This window comes from Anarrhichthys ocellatus, unplaced genomic scaffold (assembly GCF_004355925.1).
Source record: "Anarrhichthys ocellatus isolate YVR2014 unplaced genomic scaffold, GSC_Weel_1.0 scaffold99, whole genome shotgun sequence".
NCBI lineage: Eukaryota > Metazoa > Chordata > Actinopteri > Perciformes > Anarhichadidae > Anarrhichthys > Anarrhichthys ocellatus.
The window spans coordinates 584,778-606,673 of NW_022280129.1; the positions used below are offsets into that span (position 1 = coordinate 584,778).

The 21,896-nt window shown below is 41.8% G+C and overlaps 1 protein-coding gene across 2 annotated transcripts in view; it reads left to right on the plus strand.

Moving 5' to 3' along the window:
• LOC116399049 (receptor-type tyrosine-protein phosphatase gamma-like) overlaps positions 1-21,896 on the plus strand; it is a 540,858-nt gene that overhangs the window by 354,994 nt on the left and 163,968 nt on the right. For both annotated transcript variants that reach the window (XM_031875879.1, XM_031875880.1), the window contains exon 4: positions 5,100-5,248. In XM_031875879.1, coding sequence (XP_031731739.1) covers positions 5,100-5,248 — 149 coding nt within the window. The remainder of the gene's footprint in view (positions 1-5,099; positions 5,249-21,896) is intronic.

Consider the following 21,896-nt stretch of genomic DNA (forward strand, 5'->3'; position numbering starts at 1 on the left):
TGAGCGCAGTCCACCGAAAACATTATATTTCCCACAATTTACGCTTCTGCATTTTCCAAATCCACTAGTATTATTCAAAGGTATTGTTCGGTTCGTAAGCCTCGTACCGAACGGTTTAATATGAATACGTGTAGTTACACCCCTAGAAACAAGTAACAACCGTAGCTGTGGCGTCATAATGAGGTTATTAGGAGGTGGTTCAACTGTAGTAGGACAGCACTGAAGGCCCAGGTATACAATGCACAGCCCACCACTGCTTGCTTACATACCTGCCTTATTGTTGCACTACTCTTTTGTCTTGCTGACTTTTTTTAAGTTAGGATTTTATTGTCATATACATGACATATATATGAAATTTGACTTCTGCATTTAACCCATACCTAGCTTACTGGGAGCAGTGGGCTGCTGAGAAGTGCCCAGGGAGCAGTGAGGGGTTCAGTGTCTTGTTCAGGGACACTTCGGCACAGGACATGTAGCAGCCAAGGATCGAACCACCAACCTTGCGGTTACCAGACGACCCTCTCTACCAGTGAGCCACGGCCGCCCCTATATCGTAACAATGTTAGCATGTTGCCAGATCTCAGCAATTACTTTGTACAAAGTTTTCATAACTGATAGAAATGACAGTCAGAACTGAAAATAAGGTGTAAAAAAGCTGAATTATCCATATTTTATTTTATTTGAATGATATTTCACTCATCACTGAACATCAGTCTTACCAAAGCTAAGATGCAATAAGTAGTCACAAACCTCGAAGAAGCAGTCATGATCTTCAAAGGAAAGTTGCCAGTTTTTAATGACATGATGTTAGTAACCATATAACGCGGTGACAGACCACAGTGCCAAGAGAATGAAAAGCTGAAGTGTGATATCTTTAATAACCCCAGCTCATATTTGCAGGTGTCTGCACGTCAAACATCTGTTGCATCACTTTCCCGCAGATGATTATAAAACCAGACAGGTGCAATACGCAGCAAGTCATTTATGATGAAGATTACACATGGCATTGTCATTCAGATATGCTGCATCCGTATTAGTACAAGTGCCATGGCAGGTGTCACCTCAGTAGGCTTCAGCACTGGGACATCTGCATTCGGCTCTCTTGTCATCTCAAGGACCCTCCTTGTCAGCTACAGGTATTTTTCACAATTCCAGGTTGTCAGTAAGATGGATGATCCTTCACCCACAGTGGAAAACTGGAGTTTAAAGGCTTCTGAGAGGCAGAGACCACAGATGGCTGGCATCACTGTTGACAGCACGCTGAGTGCTGCCCAGAGCACAGCTGTGTGTTTAGCACAATAATGTTTTACATCCCATCATTTGCTCAATCGAGGATGTGTGAGTCTTATGTGATGACACGTTTGAATAAATTCAAATTGTCTGCAGGTTAACTGTGACTCCACTAAGCACATTTCGCTGTCTGAAATTGTATTAGCCTGGATGAGGAAGGGAGACGGCAACTAATAGAATCACTTGGGGTCTCATTTATAAAACAGAGCGTGGGATCCACGTTCAAAGGAGGAAATGAACGTACGCCAAAAAATATTCATGTTTATAAAACCTTGCGTGTACTTTTATAAATCCCAAATGAACCTGTAAATGTCTCGCCCTCTACTCGCCCACATTCAACTATAAACGGTCAAAGCACCTCATGAATGTTGATGCATAGAAATAAGCTGCTGATCAATAGATCTTTATGGTGAGTCACAGCAGCTACCGAGAGGAAGAACACTCTTTCACCCCCAACTCTTCCATTTAGTCGTAGTCCTAACAGTGCCAGAGTATCCACTATGCAGCATCCACATCAGGAGTGCCACAGCAGTACAAATGTAAGTTTGATAGGTGAACACATTTCTTTATTTATTGACTTCTGTTGTTCTATGGCATTATCATTAGGACTGATAATGAGGGTATGGAGTGATGGTACGAGAGCTCTCTGCCTTTATTTCCAGACTCATTGACACAATGCTTATGTGCAGGTGATGAAGACTTGTCAGGTGAGGTGACTGGAGGAGGCAGAGTGTGTGACAGTCACCGCCGTGACACCAGTGACTTGTGATACTTGAGTCAGAGAGCTGTTTACAGTTTGTCTGTGTACAGCATGCTGCATCCGTCACTATGGAATAAACCATGAATAAATCAATAAAGTCCAGTTCACTGCGGCAATTTTACTCACAAACACTTAATGAAAACTGAGATCTGCACAGTATTAGAAGACTATTGAAAACTATAGACATTCTGTGCTGCAGTTCTTTAACCCTGTTTGACGTTATCTAACAGATGATGATCATTTCATCAGCTGCTCCACAGCTGACCATGAGTGTCGGTAGTTCGATCTCTCTGCGTTTCGGACAGCGCTGAAGAAATATTTCAGCAATGGGCTTATAGTTATCTACACTAGTACAAGCACAAATAACTGCTGGTTTGACTGTTAATGATAAAGAGAATATATAAGTGCAAAGTAACATGTGGTATGAAGTTAAATTAAATGTGAGATGCATCATTATACCTGTAATGAAGCCTTTCCCTTTTAGTTTATACAATCTCACATTTAATTTATATAACCCGGCTTCAATTCACCACCTCACCATCTGTGTCTCCAAAATGTTTGTACGCATGGGTCAGCGTTTCCGTACAGGTGAGCACATTCTCCCTTCAAGTTTACGTGGGAAGTGGCGTACGCCTCTTTCCGTTTTGTGCGTACGCAACGGTTATAAATGAGAGCCCAGATCCTTTTAAACACACAATATCTCAACAAATGATATTTGATCAGTGGCGGGCCGTGTATTTTATACCTGGGCCTTCACTGCTGTCATGCAGCTGGAATACCACCTTATAACCACATGATGGCGCCACAGCTATGGTTATTATTCGTTTCTAGGACTGTAATAATACACGTATTCGTATTAAACCGTTCGGTACAAGGCTTACAAACCGAACAATACGTTTGAATAATACTAGTGCATTTGGAAAATGCAGAAGCTTAAATTGTAGGAAATATAATGTTTTCTGTGCTCACGTAGGAGACAACGGTCTGTGTGACCGCTGAACCCGGAACAAAAAAAACCACAATAAAAAACAGCTGTGGCTCCGCAAGTGTTCTGGGAGGCTACGCTAACTAGCTTAACGGGAAAACAACAGCAGCAACACGCATTCTGCTACACACTCGAGGGCCATTCAGATATTAGATGTAAGAAAACAAACGCAGTTGACTTACCAAATGCTGATCACTTAAAACCTGTTGCCACTGTTTTCACATCCCCCTCAGTATTTAGGACATCTGAATTTGCCCACCATCAGCAACAAAGACATGAAAGTAGCATAGGACTTTTATTTTGAAGAACCAAAAGAATGCAACTCATAGACGTAACAATGTCTTTGTTTAGGGCCTTAAGCAAATGTTGCCATGTGTCATAACAACGTAAAGAAGTGATGTTGTAGGGGGCTTTGTCATAAATCATACTGCTTTTCTTGGCAAGACCTGCCATGTTTAGCATTCCACCACAGGGTTGGCCAGGTGACCATGCTCGCCGAAGTACCAGTAACCCAACTTGTCCAGGTCCTATGCCCTGACCAATGGGCTATCCTGACCCTAACTACTCACGGTCAATGCCTAACCTTAACCAATGGCCTCCACCTAAACTAGCCACGCAGGACGGGCCTTACCAAGAGGGATTCATCATTACACTGCAGGGAGAGATGACCTGGGGAAGGATACACGATACAGCCGCAAATAACAGAGAATAAGGCAAACCAAATTGCAGAAAGTCCGTCCAGCTATGACCAGTATTAGTGTTATTCTAATAATAGTCTGAGATTTAGACATTTTAATCATAATAGAAAAGGTTGCTTCGAGTCATATGTGGATGTTTTTGCATTTCCTGACAGTCCGTAGACTACTGAAATTCAATTACATTTTTTTTTAATTACATTTTATTTGTATAGCCCAATATCATGAATCACAAATTTGCTTCAGAGGGCTTTTTAATCTGTACAACATACAACATCCTCTGTCCTTGGACCTGGATTAGGACAAAGCTCCAGTGCAGTAGATGTCATGTGTACAGAATGAACATAATAAAATGGCATTATAGTGCAGACATATGACAGAGATGATACATATTAGAGCAGTAATAGCAGTAGTAGCACTGATACAAATTATAATAACAGAAACATGATTACTCCTTTCCTGCTAGAGGGATCCCTCCTCAATTACTCTCCTTGAGGTTTCTTCCTTTTATTTCCTGTTTTTTTTAAATTTATTTAATTTATATTTTTTGGAGGGGGTCCCTAAAGTGAATTAATAATCTTGATGAATAATCACAATAATTATTTTGGCCATAATGGTGCAGCAGACTGTATCAGCAGAGCTCATCATGCTCAGCAGACCATAAGACCATGAAACCTCAGAGTTACTCTTTTAACTGTGCGTTCTCATATTCTATGCTGTTTCCTACTGGGCCTGTTAATGTGTTGTCAGGTGTATATGATCCTTCATGACTCAGAGGCGTGGCCAACGTCTTGATGAAATGATGAACATGGTCACTCTTCACTTGAGTGCTTCCTCTATATAAATGGGACGGATGAAGTACGGCTGCACTGGTTAATGGAACACGTGATTCCTTTCAGAGCCATTTGTGAATGTGCAAATAAGGCCCCCTCTTCATTCTCTCTACATTTCAGAGAGACGATAACAAAGGATCCTGCGAGGGCAGTTGGCACTGTCTGAAGAGAACCATTTGCTCTGCAAATTAGCCCCTCATTTGACGACTTGCCTCAGAGGTGGACGGAAAATGACAGACGTGGTCTTGTGTGAGCACGTCTTCCTCAGAGCAAATGGAAAAGATAAACACATATCTATCTGTGGCATGTCCTCAGAATAAATCATTTTGTGTGTCTGTCTCTATAGACCTTAAAGAAATGTGTCGTCACGCACATTTAATTGACTTCATGAGCAATCTTTGACATTTGCCTTCACATCAACAACAGACGCCAATTTTCTGTCTTCTGTTTCTTTGAAGGGAATGATTACATATGTATGTACGCTGAAAAAGATGTTGAATGTCGTCTAACTCTCCATCCTCCTGGCTTTCTTCCAGTGGCCATCATGTTGAAGGATGATTACTTCGTACGGGGAGCAGGTCTACCAGGGAGGTTTAAGGCAGAAAAAGTGGAGTTTCATTGGGGTCCAAACAACGGATCTGAAGGCTCAGAGCACAGCATTAACGGCCGCCGTTACCCCGTGGAGGTAAGTGCAATCCACCACAACTCCACATGACCAGAAAACAAACCATATTTGAGCAAGCGAATGGTTACATTTCTTTGATTATAGGTGTCTTTAAGGGTATATATATTTTGAGACCTCGTCAATAGGTTTCTGAAGGACGGTCTGGTTTGGAAAGCCCTGAAGTCTGGGTAGAGCTGCAATAGGATGAGAAACCATAGTTGAGTGTGAAAATGCTGAGTCACTGTCCTGTTAAATCACATACAGTATAAACAAACCTATCAACATAACAGCTGTTTCTATAGGCTGCAAAATTCTCTCTTAACTATTTAGAGGATTGTCATTTTACAGCTGCTTTCAGGAGGTCTGAAGGGTCAATCAACCCTGTATTTCACACAATGTGTAAGAGACATGCATATTACAACACAGTGTAACAGGCAACGTAAGTTCTAAACAAAGTGCTTCTTAAATAGGAACTGACGTGTGCTTGTAGGTTGTGAGGGCATGAAGTTTGAGTAGAGGACAAACGTTGAATAGTCTAATACCCTGAGGAACAAGAGGGATTAAATACATCCTAACTGCATGTGTCAAATATCCCTGCTTCAAACAAGCCTCATAGATACTCTTGTAGTAGAGGTAGGTTAATTGAGGCCGCCGCTATTACAGAATTTACGGTAATAGTTCTCCCATTGAACATGGGAACGCTAAGAAAATGAAACAATGTTACGGTTTGGACAGCACCTAAAACTAGCCTGACCATATTTATCTGATTGACAAGACAGGGTGCAACAAGCAGATGAATGTCTTTACCTTGATCGTTGAGCGGCTTGAAGTGGAACGAATGCGGAGCGCTTGAAGCCTCTGCTGCGAGGAGCCGGCCACGGGGAATGCTGGTGAGGCAGAAACGTAAGGATTTCCTGCCCTGAGGCCTGCATGGATTGTTTGCTGGATTGAGCAGGAGACTGCGTGGTGCCGGTCAGGTTGTTACCTGCACAGAATGACCCGGAGAAACCGGTGAGATTCCCCGGCAGGGAAACGAGAGAAAAGAGATGCTGTCTCCTCTGCTGAGAAACTGGACGTTGGCTTAATCCTACAAACGTGGCCAAACGCGTCAGTTCGTAATGAAAACACACAGACAACAGTGTAACAGCAGCATGAACGTACTGAAGGTAGAGAGCTACTTAAAAGAGGCAGCAGCGAGACGATAGGCTAACGATGCACATGTTTCGTTGTGCTGTTGGATAGAGGAGACCAGCTGATCTAAACAGCTGATATCATGATTGACAGCCTCAAACAATGAAATGATGAGTGAGCATGCATGAGAAGTGAATGACAGATGTCTGAGAAAGAACAGAGTATAGTCTTCCTGGCTGAGCTTTCACTAGAGCTTCATGTGTCTGCCTTTTCTCTGACTGCATAAGAAGGAATTACTTATTATAAATGCTTATTTTTCACCAAGAGACCACTTCTGGGTCTAGGTATCACCTGGTCCGGATACTGCATTGGAGGCCACGGGGTTTGTGAAGAGGTGAGCTGTGGTGCTCTGTTAGCAGTGGGTGAGGGTTCTTCTGCGATGTCTGTTTCTCCATGTTTACAGAGTACAGCTCTCCCTTTACGTTAAGTTAGCTAATAACCACCAGCATATCTCTGAAAGCTTGATTTGATGAGTGCGCCCTCTGAGCTCTGTCCCTCATGGTTATGTAAAACATTTTCTTTATTCGCAATTTTTTTTTTTTTTTGAGTACCAATCCAATTATCAAATGCACAACAGGACCACATTACATGCTCTGTGCTAATGAGGATGGAACATGGAAATGTGCTGGTGAAATAGTAAATTAATGCCGGAGTATTTGAAGGCAGTATGGTGCGATTCATCTAAATTGGTATCCAGTACGGGTGTGGGGGTCAGGGTGAGGAAGGGTTCGTCTTCAGAAGCCTGTCTCATGCTTGTAATCAGTGTAGACATTATTATTATTTAACCCGGACCACCACTTTTCCTTGACCTTAACAAAGTAGGTTTACATCCCTGCCTCTGACTGTACTCACACCATACTACGTCTGGGGATTCTTTAACAACAATCTGAATGGGCCACTTGTTGCTAGTTATATGAGTTAATAGACTAACACACACGTGTCAAACTCAAGGCCCGCGAATCCACCAGCAAAAAAAAAAAAAATATTTTATTTTTTATTTTGGAAAAAAAATAGTTAGACTTGAAAATAAAAGTATCGCCATGGTCTAAATTATGAGATAGAAAGTTGAAATTATGAGATAGCATGTTGTCTGTGTGCCGACATTAAAACTATCACAACAGGTGGACAGGAGAGGGAACAGCCCGTAAAGAGGTTTTCCAACAAGTGATTGAGTTGAAAAAGATCGACGAATAATCCCAAAATGTCCACGAAGAGAAAAAATGATGCAGAGGGAAGAAGATGTAATTTAAGATGGGAAAGAGAATACATGTCTGTGCTTCAGGGAGAAAAACAGGTCTGTCTTCTGTGTTATGATGCGTGTCGGTGATGAAGGATACAATTCACGTAGGCATTTTGACACCAAACACGGAGCTAAATTTAGCCTCCAAGAAAAACATCAAATTATCCAAGAATTAAAAGGCAGACTGCAATCACAGCAGAATATATTTACAGAAGCTACAGCCCTGTGCATGCTAAAGGTATGTGAGCAGGTGTGCTCCGACCAGATACAGACTTTTACAAATGTCAGTTTGTGAAGAAACACCATCGCAGACCGAGTTCAGGAACTAGCAGCAATCTAACAACACAGCTAGCTAAGAGACGAGCAGGTACTCGTCTTCTTCATTAGCTGTTGATGAAAGCACAGACAACATGGAATCAGCTCATCTATCAGTGTTTATAAGACCTGATCTCAGTGAGGAGCTCTTGGATGTAGCTGCCATACACGGGACGACGGCAGGGAGGGACATTAGTGATGCAGAGAGGCGACACAAATAGCTTTGAACAAAGTTAATTTAATAACTTGTGTTAATTTGTCTTTGTTATTTTCTTTAAAAGTTTGATCTTTGATAGAGTAATGTGGGTTTCTTAACCCTAAATTAAAATGATTTATGTTATAACAGAAATGTGCTTAAATATCATTTTACATTTATATAACTGCATGTACAAAATTTTTGCACTTGAATAAACAATAATCAAAAGCAGAGACAGTTATTTAACAATATGTTCGGAGTAGTTACAGTTATACAGTCTTACAGTTACAACCGGCCCTTTGAGGGAAACCATGACGCTGATGTGGCCCGGAGTGAAAATGAGTTTGACACCCCTGGACTAACACCTTTCCATGTGTACTAGAAAACCTGGAAAACAGTTGACCAATATTCCAGTCATTGCATGGAATAAAGTAAAATGTCTCATCATTCTCCTATTCTCCTTTGGCTGAGAATAAACTACAAGCTAGCTCTCACAGACCCCCAGCTTACAAGCACGTAAGAGATGTTCACTGACTTGCATGATGCATTCAAGGTCTACTCATTGAAATTGATTATAGGTAAGTTAAATCCTAATGTATCATGATGTGTTCATATGTAATCATGTTAAATGTAGTTTTTGGCAAGAAACTTGAATAAATATAGTTTTTTGAAGAAGATGTTTTCCCATTAATATAGAATAGATATTAGAGATGAATTATGACCTGGTTGACTTCCTAACACGAGGTCTAAGCAGCTTATAATACATCATTAAAACTACTGATGCCATGAAGAAAAATACAATTATTTATTTCCTATTTGTTTTAGTTGCGTGTTATACATTCATAATGATATATACGGTTAGTGTTTGTGATTCAGAATTATACTTGTACATTTTACACCTTACCGCCCAGCCATATTGTCATGAACTAAAACACAGTAAGTGGACGACATTTGTGTAGGAATGAATGTGAAAGCATTGTGATGTACGCTGTTGATCCCTGTAGCCGTGATCACTAAGCGGTTCCCACTGTGCTAGCCTCAGACACACAATTGTCTCTCGGTTTTTAAAAACGTCCTGTAAAATGATTTCTTTAAAAGAGTGGAGATCTTCAAGAAAAACTCTATACAGGTGACATTCCCCAAAAGTAAGTGAATGGTCTTGAGTGACCAGGCCTCACCTCTCAAACTTGATTGTTGGCATTAAGAGATACTCTCTTCCTCCAGCTTTAACATCCCCCAACTAAACTCATTGTATGTGTGTGAATGTGAGTGTGTCTGAGGGTGTGTGTGTATTGCATGTTGTTTACGTGCAGCTGTCGGTCTCTTGAACGCTGAAATGTCAGCCATCTCTGTTTGGACTTCTCCTGGAGCTCTGCCTCTGTACTGTGGCTGGCCAAACACATGAATATGTATCGTTTGACATTTGGTAGATCAGCACACTGACGGTTCAGCTTGATATTGTAATCTTCTCCTTCCGCTCCAAACTCTTTTTTTCTTTCCAAACCTTTCCACAACGTTTGCATAAAGGTGCCTTTGTGTCAGTGGTTGATGTAGCTCTGTATGGAGAAGATGCATTAGTCCTCACTACTCGGTTTGGAAACATTGCTTACCTGTCTGCCAGAGAAGAAGTCAAAAATTCTGCTGAAAGCACAAAACCTCCGATATGAATGCATGAAGCTTCGTGGGACTGCTGTTTTCAAATTGCTAGATTTATAATATGCCATCAGCATTGATTTAGCAGTGAGACATCAGCAAGGAAAAGTTCCCATGTAGCACTTTTATAAAGTTCCAGTGAAAAATCAAGCCTGCTTTCTCATATTGACTGAGGCTCTCAGTCAACTGCACTATTTCCCCAGACACACACACACACCTACACACACCTCGGCCTTGTGCCAGATTCAATATTGGCAGTATGGCTCAGCTGATCCGTCCGTTAAGGCCACAACTGATACTGATATTTCTGCAGAGAAGCTGCCAAGAGACAAGATTTTGTGCTGATTTTTGACCAAATTTGATGATTTCATATCCAAATAACAAACATGATTATGATACAGAGCCTGGCTTGTGCAAAGTGAATAGTTGTAAAATTGTAATTACAGCCATTTTTAAAACTGACCTCATGGTTTCCTTTGATAAGTTAGGCCTAATAATATTAAAATATTAAGGCATCAATAAAAGACCAAAAAGTGATTCAACGTAATGATATTTTAGTTTGTTTATTTACGTTACTTTGAGTTCCTTAGTTCATTATTACATTTCTAATTGAATTAATATTTATATTACATACTTTAAATGAATGCAGCTTTCCATTTCATCTCGATGTAATTGATGTGCTCAGAATTTCCTCGTCAAACAATGAGTTGTCGTGGCAACAAAGTATACAAACAAAGCATTTGCAGACAAATGTAATAGATTTGTTGATGATTATGAACCATATAGTCATTTTTTCTAGATCTGTGCACAAAAAGGATGGATTGCAGGACTTGTTTGACGAGTTTTGAACATACTTATTCCTGGATTCTACTGGTCGGTACCCAGCTCGAATCAATGTATTTATTCAACTGCCAGCTTTGTTATTTTGCAGAAAATAGTGTCATACATAGTCTCTGTATTATCTTTCAGTATACTGAATATTATATATTCTATTTAGAGTGTTTTTTTAAACATTAGTCCTTCGTGATAAAACTTTTGTGTAAATATATTTATAATTCAAAAGCACAGAGCAGAACTCCTTATTCATTCTGGTAGTTTATTCATCTATTTTAAATGAGACTCCCACTAAATGAGTGTCTTAAGTCACTGGATATGTCTTTCCTATCACTGAATGTGATTGTTTTTAGGGTAGAAAATCATCTGAAACATTTTCATAGTATTTTGAGAAATACACTTTCTCTCCAAAACACTACAAGACTCTATAAGTCCGGAGAGCATTACATTTGTATGTTTACATGCAGGATCAAATGCAAAGCAATATACTTCCAGGTTGTTTTTGTGTGTCTGGTGAGAGAAAGCTCTCTACAGTGCATCAGCAATGCCCGACAGCGAGTGACTGGAGTATCAGACTGTAAAGCCCTCTCAGTGTGGCCTCTGATGCTGGTTCATACAACCACAGCATCGGCATTGAAATAGGAGCACGGTTTGATTGCTGTCCCCCCCCCCCCCCCCCGGGGGAACTTCATTGCATGTCTGCTACATTGCTCAATGTGATCTCAGCAGGGAGAGAATGAAAACTAATATATGGACACACAGTAAGCCCACAGACAAAGGTCCTCCATTGTGTTTGAACTGAAACCTCAACAGCACATATGCAAAACAATCTGCAAATATAACCAAACCATCTGCATGGTGGGATGCCACCAGAGGAAGGGGGGGGGGGGGGGGGTAGTATTCTCCAAGTGATCTATATTAAGTGACAAATACATTTCAACATAGTCAATAGGAAATAAGTTTGGGGAGCTCACACAAAAACAAGAAGCCCACCTCACACATAATGATTCATAATTAAAACAAGCATTCCCATAGGGTTCTACCTATAATGTTAACCATTGTATACCGTGTTTTACAGACAGCACTTTAGTGTTTTAGGCCTCTGGGTAAGTGCTGCTGCAGGGTGAGAGGAGCCATGAAGGCTATTGTGTCCCTTCGTCTGAAGTCTAATGGTGGAGATTTCAGCAAAGGACAGAAGCTCCTGACCCATGACTTCAAGGGTTCAAGGGCAACACTGGACAAGTGACTGCAAAGCCAGCGCTCAGACCTTCATGATAACAGATGTCAAGGCGACAGGTCGATACTCAGGCCATTTGGGGTCAGCTTATTTTTAGGCACAGGACCAATAACAGCGAACACCAATAACAGCGAACCTCAAACATCCTGGGACCCTCTGCTCTAAGAGAGGTTGGTTAAAAATCGGAGTTAGCCAACTGACTTAGATGGAATACCAGGGCTCGACGTTAGGGGTTGCCAGGTTGCCATTCACAACTATTCGAGAAATTGCCAACCGATTATTTGCCTTTAGTTGCCATCAGTGGCAACCACTTTCAAACACATGAAAAATATGGACAGCACACAGAAAATGTCTTCAGCTGTGAGATGATTCAGCTGTCTCAGCAGATTCAACACAGACTGGACAACATCCTTGAAAGTAGAGATGATTGACAAGATGGACCTCAATCCTGAAGACCCAATGGATCTGTGGTGAGAATCAGCACAAAGGTCCAGAGAACCAGAAGGGATTAACAAGCTACCAGTGACTTTCTGGATTCATTTCCTCTGTGAGGAACATGACAACAGCTACTACTGCTATGTGTGTACCAGGAATTAAGAGTGGACACGTTAACTGATGACACAAGATTCAGATTCTGTAAAGTATCAGATAAAACACACTCACACAGCAGGTTTAATCCAGCCAAGACTTTATTTTGATTGTGCAGGAGGAGACAAAGAATAAACAAACTAAACAAAGGCAAACTGTCCAGCGGATAAAAGTCACTCCCTGTTCTCCACCAGAGTCGGGAGGGAAGCTCAACCGAGGCCGGACAGGTAGCCTCCGGAGTCGGGAGGGAAACTGGACCGTACTCTCACCTGGAACGGTCTGGAGGGACAGGACGGCACGACTGTGTGGAGGCCCGAGGTCCGACACAGCAAAACAAAAGGCACAGATGATCTCCCAGGGATCGACACTGAGCGGCAATGGAGCAGAAGACAAACAGATAGGTTACGATCTTCACTGAATCGGTGTTCAGACTTGCGTGTACTGAGACCAGCCTGGTAACTGGACAGACTGACGACGCGCCGGGGAAACGCCGAGGTATTTAAGCCAGCCGGTGGCGATCACCGGAAAGAGCCACAGCTGAGCCTAAGGAGAGGGGCGTGGTAGTGGGCGGAACACGGGGGTGGAAACTGTAGGCTGACACAGAAACAAAACATAAGCACATGGCCCTCAATAACAAAACAGAGGAGCACACACTAGGAGCAGACAGGGTTCCTAACAATGGCAACCATATGTTCAGTTTCCACAACCAAAGGCTGATGCCTGGTTGCCAGCCACTTTTAGAAATTACATTTGTCTTCAAAAATGTTATGAAGAGGTGACCACATCAGTGAAAGAGTCCATCATAATTTGACTCCTTCAATACTTCCCAGTTAGTTGTCAGAAGACAGTCATTAACACTGCCCTTGCTCTGAGGGGGCCGCTGTCTGACCGGCAGGATTTCACAGTTTTAAGCCTCTGGCGGTACTGTGGAAGTGAAGAGCCAGTGGATTAACAAAGAGGCGTCGGTCACATCATTTTGTCACCTCTTGTGGCAGTCAAGATTTGCTCCTTGTAAGTTGTTAGTTGCTTTTTAAGCTTACATGGTTAAATTCACCCAGCAACAAAATGACTGTCTGACTCTGGGTTTGAGTCTTCTGTGTCCATGACATGGGTCTGAAGCTGCTCAGCAGCTGTGGCCCCCGCCTGAGGAGGAACATAAACAGTTAACAAGATAAAACATGCAAATTCCCTGGAAACACAAAATGGTCGGCATCTGATGTCTCTAATTCTGCAGTGAGTTTGCACCACCTTTGATTAACGATGATGCAGATGCCACCGGCCCGTTATTTCAGTAACTCTTAGGCTACATCCACACTAATATATTTTAATTTTAAAACTAAAACGATCTACGTCCACGCGGCATTTCAGCATTGTTTTAGAAATGATCTCTGTCCATACTAACACTTCTGAAAACGAGTATCACGTGACTATTCACGTACACGGGGCACTCGTTTCCCTTGGTGTCTGTTCTCACTCGTAGCTCTGCTGGAGGCTGAAGCTTCTGTCCTACTGGAGAGCAATTACTGCTTTAGTTCCTTTATAGTTTATGACTTTATAGACTTCACAATAGTTGTGCAGAACAAAATAAGCATTAATAAGGACAGGAAAGTCCTCCGTTTTGTGTCCGTCCTCCTCAAAGCCGCTAACCGTGATTTCAGACGGCCGCTCCGTAGGTCTGATACCTCCGCTGGACACGCCGCTCGCTAATCGCTCCAATAACTGAACAACAGCTGCTAGTAAAGACAACAAGGCCAGCAACACTTGTAATCAGGTGTCCATGTTAAATTAACCTAGTAGTCAATCGGTAATCAAGGCTGTTGTTGTTTGTGATTTTCCGGGTAAGGGTCACGTGATAGGGCCGTGACGAATCAGGGAAGGACACGTCGTGACTGCTAAGAACCAATCAAGTAGCAAACGCAGGTGTGGGCAACATCGTTTCAAAATGTATCCGTTTTCGACCGTCCACACGAAGAGGCAACCCCAGAGTTTTCAAACGTATCCGTCCTCGGGAGTGTTTTCAAACTCCTCCGTTTTCGGTGTTTTAAGACTACGGCGTAGTGTGGACGCTCAGTGTAAACGTAGCAGAACATATGCGTTTTCAAATGGAAACGTAGTAGTGTGGACGTGGCCTTAGAGCGATCGTATGCTGCAGCTCAGTGTCAGGTGCACTGAAGTTAGTCCAGGTATTCTGAGCAGTCAGCATGGTCCTTCCCTCAGTCAGATTAAGATGGTGCCCTCCTCCAGTTTGTCGACTAAGAATTTCACATTTGAGAGTGTCATGCTCAGTAATGGAATGCTGTGCCTGCCCTTTGCGTGCAGCACAAGAAAGACAGCCCTTCTACCGTGTTCCCTGGGTTCATAGGTATGGAAGCTGGATCGTCTCAGGGAGTGTAGAGGTCTGGCTTGGAATTTATCCTTAGAAGATCCATTCCTTCATATTTGATGGAAATATGCAAAGTCTCAACAAAGCACATTAAAAAGACAGACACAGAGCTCAACAGTTCACCCATTAGATTTGATGCTTATTGTGTAGCAGTGGGATAACGATGCCTTTAGGTGACAGGTCAGTAGACACCGACTACGATAGGATTCCTCCTCTGGAGATCATGAATATCTCAAGCATATTTTGTAAAAGCACAAATTTTGAACAAGCCTTGAACCATTTTTCATACTTTTTATTTGTCATCTTTCTCGCAGCTTTTTCGAGATACGCTCATCCGAACAACTTCGCACTCGACTCTGTACCTCCCCAGGTCCTCAGCAATGCACCTGCCAAGTGTGAATTTGATCGGGTGAACGGTTGTCGAGAAATAAATGTCTCGTAGATCTCTTCTTTATCTGTTTTAAAATGTACCGTAGTCCGCGAGAGGAAGCTGTACCGAGCATGCGGTTCGGCGGTGTAACAGTAGTGGTCCCCTCTCAATACAGTACGGTGTATATAACTTAATATTATTAAATATGTCCCGTAGATCTCAAGAGCTAACACTCCACGCTGCACTTCCTTGGGTCCTCAGCAGTGCGACCACCAATTCCTTTTTCTTATTCTTTCCTGTCTCCTCCCCTTTCCATTTGGCTCCACCCTTTACTTCTCTCACCGTGTTACAGTGGGTGGTGGGGAGAGGAGTGTTCTTGTGATTTCTCTGAGCCCTCCACATGAATGTATGATTTACAAGCCTTGCCATTTAGTAATTGTGGCCTAATAGGGCCCTTGAATAGCATGATGAAGTAGAGACCTGCTGCTCCCCTACCTGCTGTTTTAAACAGTAATGCTCTGGTTGATATGCCAGGCACAGCCCTGCCAGGCAGCTCTGCACATGTCTCTAGCTGGAGTGTCACTCATCCTGTGTGTGTATGCGCACCCCTGTGTCCTGTGCATTCATTCCACGGTTGTGTGCTCTGCATCGAAGGGCAAACGTGTATGGATTCACCCACAGGTATTCTCAAGCATGAGGTTGTGTGGTCGATTCTGAATTGTCAAGCCAAGACCTTGAGCTTACTGGCTCACACGCAATCAGTTTAGAGGCTAGTGGAACCCTGGAAGAGCAGATACTCTACATATACTGTTTTCACTCCAGTATATTGTACAGTGTACTCAGGGTAGGAAATTTATATATTTTTTAGGGGGCAATTTTTGCCCCCAATGACTGAAATCCAGGGGCATTTAAAAAAGATTTGGGGGCACTTTTCGAAACTTGTGAAAAAACATTTAACCTTTGTTCAAAATAATAAATATACTTATTTAGGCTTACAGTATATGAGCAATTGTCATCAAATGGCAATAATAAGACTATTAGGCAGTAGTCTACAGATTCAAAGTGTTTTCTTAGATCATATTCAATTTTATTCTTGTTTCTTTGTGGTTATTTATTGTTATTATTAAATGTTTTAAACAACTATTAACAATTATTAAGTCAACGATGCCTTGATTACATATACATCAGTCATTGTATGGAATTATTGAGAAAGATATTTTTGTAGCACCTCAAATATTGTGATATTACCCATTTTTGTCCTGAACATCTGCATTAGTCATTGTGTGGAATTTTTGAGAAAAACATTTTTACAGCACCTTCATTTAAAAAATGTGCCATTTGAGGGTATAAATTCAGTTCAGAGTTGTTGCTTAGTAAATATCTTAAGACTGTCAGTCAGGTATTATTCATCAGCAACCCTCAAATCAAAGAATAAAGACACTTTATGCACAATTTAGGTGTATTTTCCCTTTAACTCACGAGATGCAGGTAGCATGTTTTATACTTAATGTGAATATAATTCATTTAATCTAATTTCCATTATGCAATATGTATACTTTGTTGTCATCTTATTCTGAAAATCGGATGTTCGTCTGAAGAAACCGGATGTTGTCTCACGTTAATCTTTCCGTTAACTTTCAAAGTCCTTCGCTCGCTCCCGATCTGTGGGCACATCCCAAGTCTCTTAATGTCATCCCCGTTTCCCTCACTTGGGTCCTTTCCTTGCGTCTTAGTCCCTCCCACCAGGGATGCATGGAGGAAACCATGTGAGGAGAGAGGAACGAGGAAATATGTTTTAAGAGATATGAGACGTCCTTTCCTCAGTTGCGTCACGTGAAGCGACGTCTGTTTCTGATGACGGAGGATCAGCTGATCACAGCTGGATCAGCTGTCAGTCGGCTTTAACAGCTGGAGAGACTTTTGAGAAGTTTGTGTCTGTTCACATGATCACTGTACTTAATAATAGTAACTAATAATACTAATAACTAATAAAGACACAGTAATCACCACTGTAGAGGTGTTTCTCTCTGTAGTCTGTTAACAAACTGTGTCCTGTGTTCTGTTTATAAGCACAGGATCCATTTCTACCAGCGGAATGCGATCGTCTAATTTATGAATTATTTGCGTCTGTACGTTTTGAAATTCAGATTATGACGTCATTATTAAATAACCCAGAATATGATTATTGTTTCTCTTAAATGATAAAACTCATCAAACCCGACAATCAGGAATGAACAGCCTCACGTGACTGAATGAAATGATGATAAATGATGTAAAAAGTGTTTCGTCTCTCCAGCTGTCTCTCTCTCATATATATATATATATATATATATATAAATATATATATATAAAAATAGTGTTTTGTCTCTCCAGCTCTCTCTCACTTTAATTGTCTTCATAATAAAGTTATTGAGGGAAACATCAGATCATGAAAACACAAATCTTTCTAATAAATGAAGAAAGTTGTTTGTGGTCCTTTTGTTGTTCTGTCTACAATGAACATTTATTTAAACCAGATGTTATATCAGAAAATGAATCAAATATAAAGCTTGAGTTTATTCTGTGATCCGTCTTCAGTTTACTTGTTGAAAATAATCTCATCAGTCCGATCGGCTGCAGCGTCCAATCACATGACTGATGAACAGTGACGGGGCGTGTCGGCCGTTAAAAGACTTCCTGGAAGTCTGTTCTCGTGGGTCCTCGCTCATGGCTCCTCAGAGATCCCTCCTCCATCCTCGGAGCTAAATAAGAGCTTTGGGACGGCCGTCAATATGGCGGCGCAGAACAACTTCCGGGTTGAAGCGAGGATCGAGGAGCGAGGAAATGAGAATTAAGAGACTTGGGATGTACCCTGTGTCGTTTGAATGAGTTTACCGTGAATGTCAGCATATAGGTGCACTAACATGTAAGTGTCTGCTGAGTTGACCGCAGTCTCGCAGTCTCAGGTCTGATTAAGAAGCGCACATTTATTTATTTATTCGTTTCGAACGTTCGGTTCTTCACGCACACGCAACATCAGTCAAGGCCAAAATCAAAACCATTCTATGGCAACTGGACCGGGTCATATAGGCTACGATGTTTTTGACAAGTTCATTAAATTATCATTATTATTATGGGGGCATTTTTTGCCCCTCTCTTAGTGATATCAGGGGCAAAATTATATTTCTTAGGGGCAGTTTTGCCCTTTGCCCTCGTGTATTTCCGACGCTGAGTGTACCACTAATTGTGTTGTATTAAACAAAGATACAGTGAGGTACACTTCAATTTTTCCTGCAACAGAAATGGAGGATATACACAGGAGTTCTGGGTACCCAGGGCAGTTTCTGGAACCAGGCTTATTGTGAATCAACTTTTGTTTCGTTGAAAATATGTTAGATAATCAGACTGAACTGCCATCTTGTTTCACTTCGTTCATTCAGCCTGTCAAGTTCATATTCTTGTTGGGAGGGTGTATTTGATTTTGTTACCTTCACACAGGGCTAAGCTAGCTATTTCTAGTCTCTGTGTTTAGCTAAGCCTACTGGCTGCAGGCAGTAGCTTTACATTTAAGCGTGATATGAGAGTGGGATCAATCCTTTCATCTAACTCTCGACAGTAAAGCAAATCCCACATGCACACAGGGCTGTAACGAGCACAAGCTCGGCCCTCCCTACACGCAATCTCATGAAAATCCCACATCAGAAATGGGCTTCACTTCAAGGATTTTGCAAAGGCAACCAGAGTGATATTCATTCATTCCACTCTAAACATGAAAACACTCGTGAAATCTAAAACCATTTGCCTTATTATATCAGAGACTGGCTGATATTTGTTAAAATATCGGCCCAGGTGCATTGTTTAAGGTTACCTCCTGCCATGGCACTCCCATGTCCATCCCCCCTGAGCAGGTGAGAGTGCTATCAGGGCAAGTTGGCCCGGGAGCTAAGCTATCCATTCTGTCTGACCACCTCTTGCCAGTTTTTATCTCCACCCCCTCCCAAGCCTCCCAGACGTGATAAACGAGGAGCAGAGGATGGAAAGATGGAGGAGGAAAGGACCGGTGTGTGTGTGTGTGTGTGGCTTCAGAATTTGCTCCACCAGCTTTTACCCACCTGCCTAGATAAGAGCGGCACTGTAAATTAACATGCGATAGGGGGGATGAGAGCATGGGCGGTGTGTGTCTGTGAATACGGGGATTCTGTACACTCATTCACACACATACACACACACACTACCTCTCTTTGCTTTGCCGCAGGTATCGCAGATAAAGATGTGTCATTGACTAATGGGATCTTATTTCCCATCAACCTTTGCTGTGTGGCAAATGGAAAGCGCATCCAGGCCCCTAAATCATCACATGAATAATGACAACACTGGGTAGCAGTTTTCATTTTGTCACACTATTTATCTGCAAAGAGCCGTATGCAAACTTTTTGTTTCTATCCACGCTTTTGTGTGTTTTTCTTTTTTTTAAATTGCAGCTAAAAATGAACACTGATCTTCTACAAACTGTTTAAAGTCGTGTTTGCACCTTGTTTAATTACATTGGAGGGCAGTGGGCTCCTAATTCACCCACCGCTAACACAGAGGCAGAATTACAAGGAGGAGGAAATTCATGGGTGCATTCCCTCCTTTTACTTACAATATAAGAATTACATCACCTTTCTGACACATAATAATAAAACAGCTCAATTCATACTCACTATTTTTGGTACTACTAGTTTCCCTGCAGTCATTTCCTGCCTGTGAGTTCCAAGAAACAGCATAAGAATCAAGGTGTTCAGCACGAACGCCATTATTCACTGGAACTTGTAAACTGACAACATAAACATTTACTTGGCATATATTTGTCAAACAATCAAGAACACCTCAGTGAGATTTTTACACAGCTGTGACAGTGCAACACATGACTGCTCATTACATCAGTTCATATCACATCAACACAGGCATGTACAGTAATGAAGGTAGGGTCCATGAGTATATAAGAATAGACATATTTAAGAGGGTGGACGTTAGGGGTGGGAATCACCAGAGGTCCCGCGATACGATATTATCACGATACTGCGAATATGCTGAGTATTGCGATAACATATATTGCGATTTATTACTTTTTTCCACTTCAAATTATGTCCCCGAAGGAAAACTGTGTCAACATGTTTTATCTAATAAGATAAAGTTTTCAGTCTGTTCATCTCACTTCAATCATTTTTATTGCAGTAAAATAGGATTGTCAAGCAGATAGACTGACCAACAATGTCATAAATGTTGCATGAACCTGACAAACTGAACCGTTTGTATTACAGTCTACATAGCCCAACCTAACTGATGCAAACGTGTCTATAACTTATATAAGTAGGATATAAGAGTTATATAACTCAGTATAACATGCAATGCGTGGACATGAAGGGCAGAGAGCCAGTTATGCGCCGCACTCCCTCCATGAGCCTGGCTACTGTTGGCAGATTTAACCCCGTTGTGAGGCCAGATTGAGCGGGTGAGGAATCCCGCTAACTGAACGGCAACGCCCACGTTAGAAACGTTGTCGGTTACAACCACCAGGTTTTTGTCGGCAATCCCCCATTCTTGTGCTGCATTTTGCAGGAGGTCTGTAATGTTTGCCCCGCTGTGACTTACGTGTACAGCAGTCACCAGTCCCCTGAGATATTGTGCTGTTATAGTCACATAGGAATCCACTGCGCTTAACGTCCACGCATCGCAAGTTAATGCAACTCTTTCTGCTGTACTCAAAGACTCCACAACGTTAAGCTTCACTTCTCTGTAGAGCTTGGGCACAGCTGTGTCGGTGAAAAAACGCCGCAACGGAGTCACATCCATGTGTCATATTCATGCGTCATATTCATGTCCTTCTTCCCTTCCTTGTTAAAAAATCCCAAATAAGTCCAGACTTAGATTTAAACGCGGACGGTGCATTTCTGATTTCTTTCTCCGATGTCTCTCTTTGTTTTGACCAACTTCCTACCAATCACGCTGACCCGGCACCTCTGCTGACCTCACCAGAAAACAACTCAGCACCATCTAGTGGACTGAAAAAGCAATTGATTTGATTTTTCTAGTAAAAAAACATGATAACATTATCAATTGTTGTAAAACTACCTGTGCCCAGGTGTGCTGTGTGTCAATTAGTCTGTTGTAATTTATTGCAACTGCACTAATCAGTATTTGTATATGACCACTGGATTAAATGAAGTGATGTCATGTGAGCAGTGGCCTGGCTGTTCATACAAAGCACATTTCTCTGCACAGATCAACAAGCCAATGTGCTCCTCTGCTGTTTTCTATGAAGCTAATCTCTCTATCGCTCTCTGCTCGTCTGCTTGCAAATCTGGAGGCAACAGGACTAGATTTTGTTATTAGAAGCGTTCCGGTTTCCATTTGTACGATATTACGATATTGTACGATAGTAGGGATATGTAAGATATAAACAGATGGGACGAGAGACCGAACAATCGGAATAGTAGGTGAGTCAGAGAAGTTATTTTACATGTTATTGTGAAAGTAAGACTACTTTGTTGAGGTCATGGAAATATTTTTTTCACTGTTTGACAACACAAACCCAAGTCAAAGTCCACTATTAGCTTTTTCCTGAGCTTTCAACCTCCTTGCGTTGTAACACTCAATGTTGTGAAACAGTCACGGTTAGCGTTTTATCACTAGTTAATGTT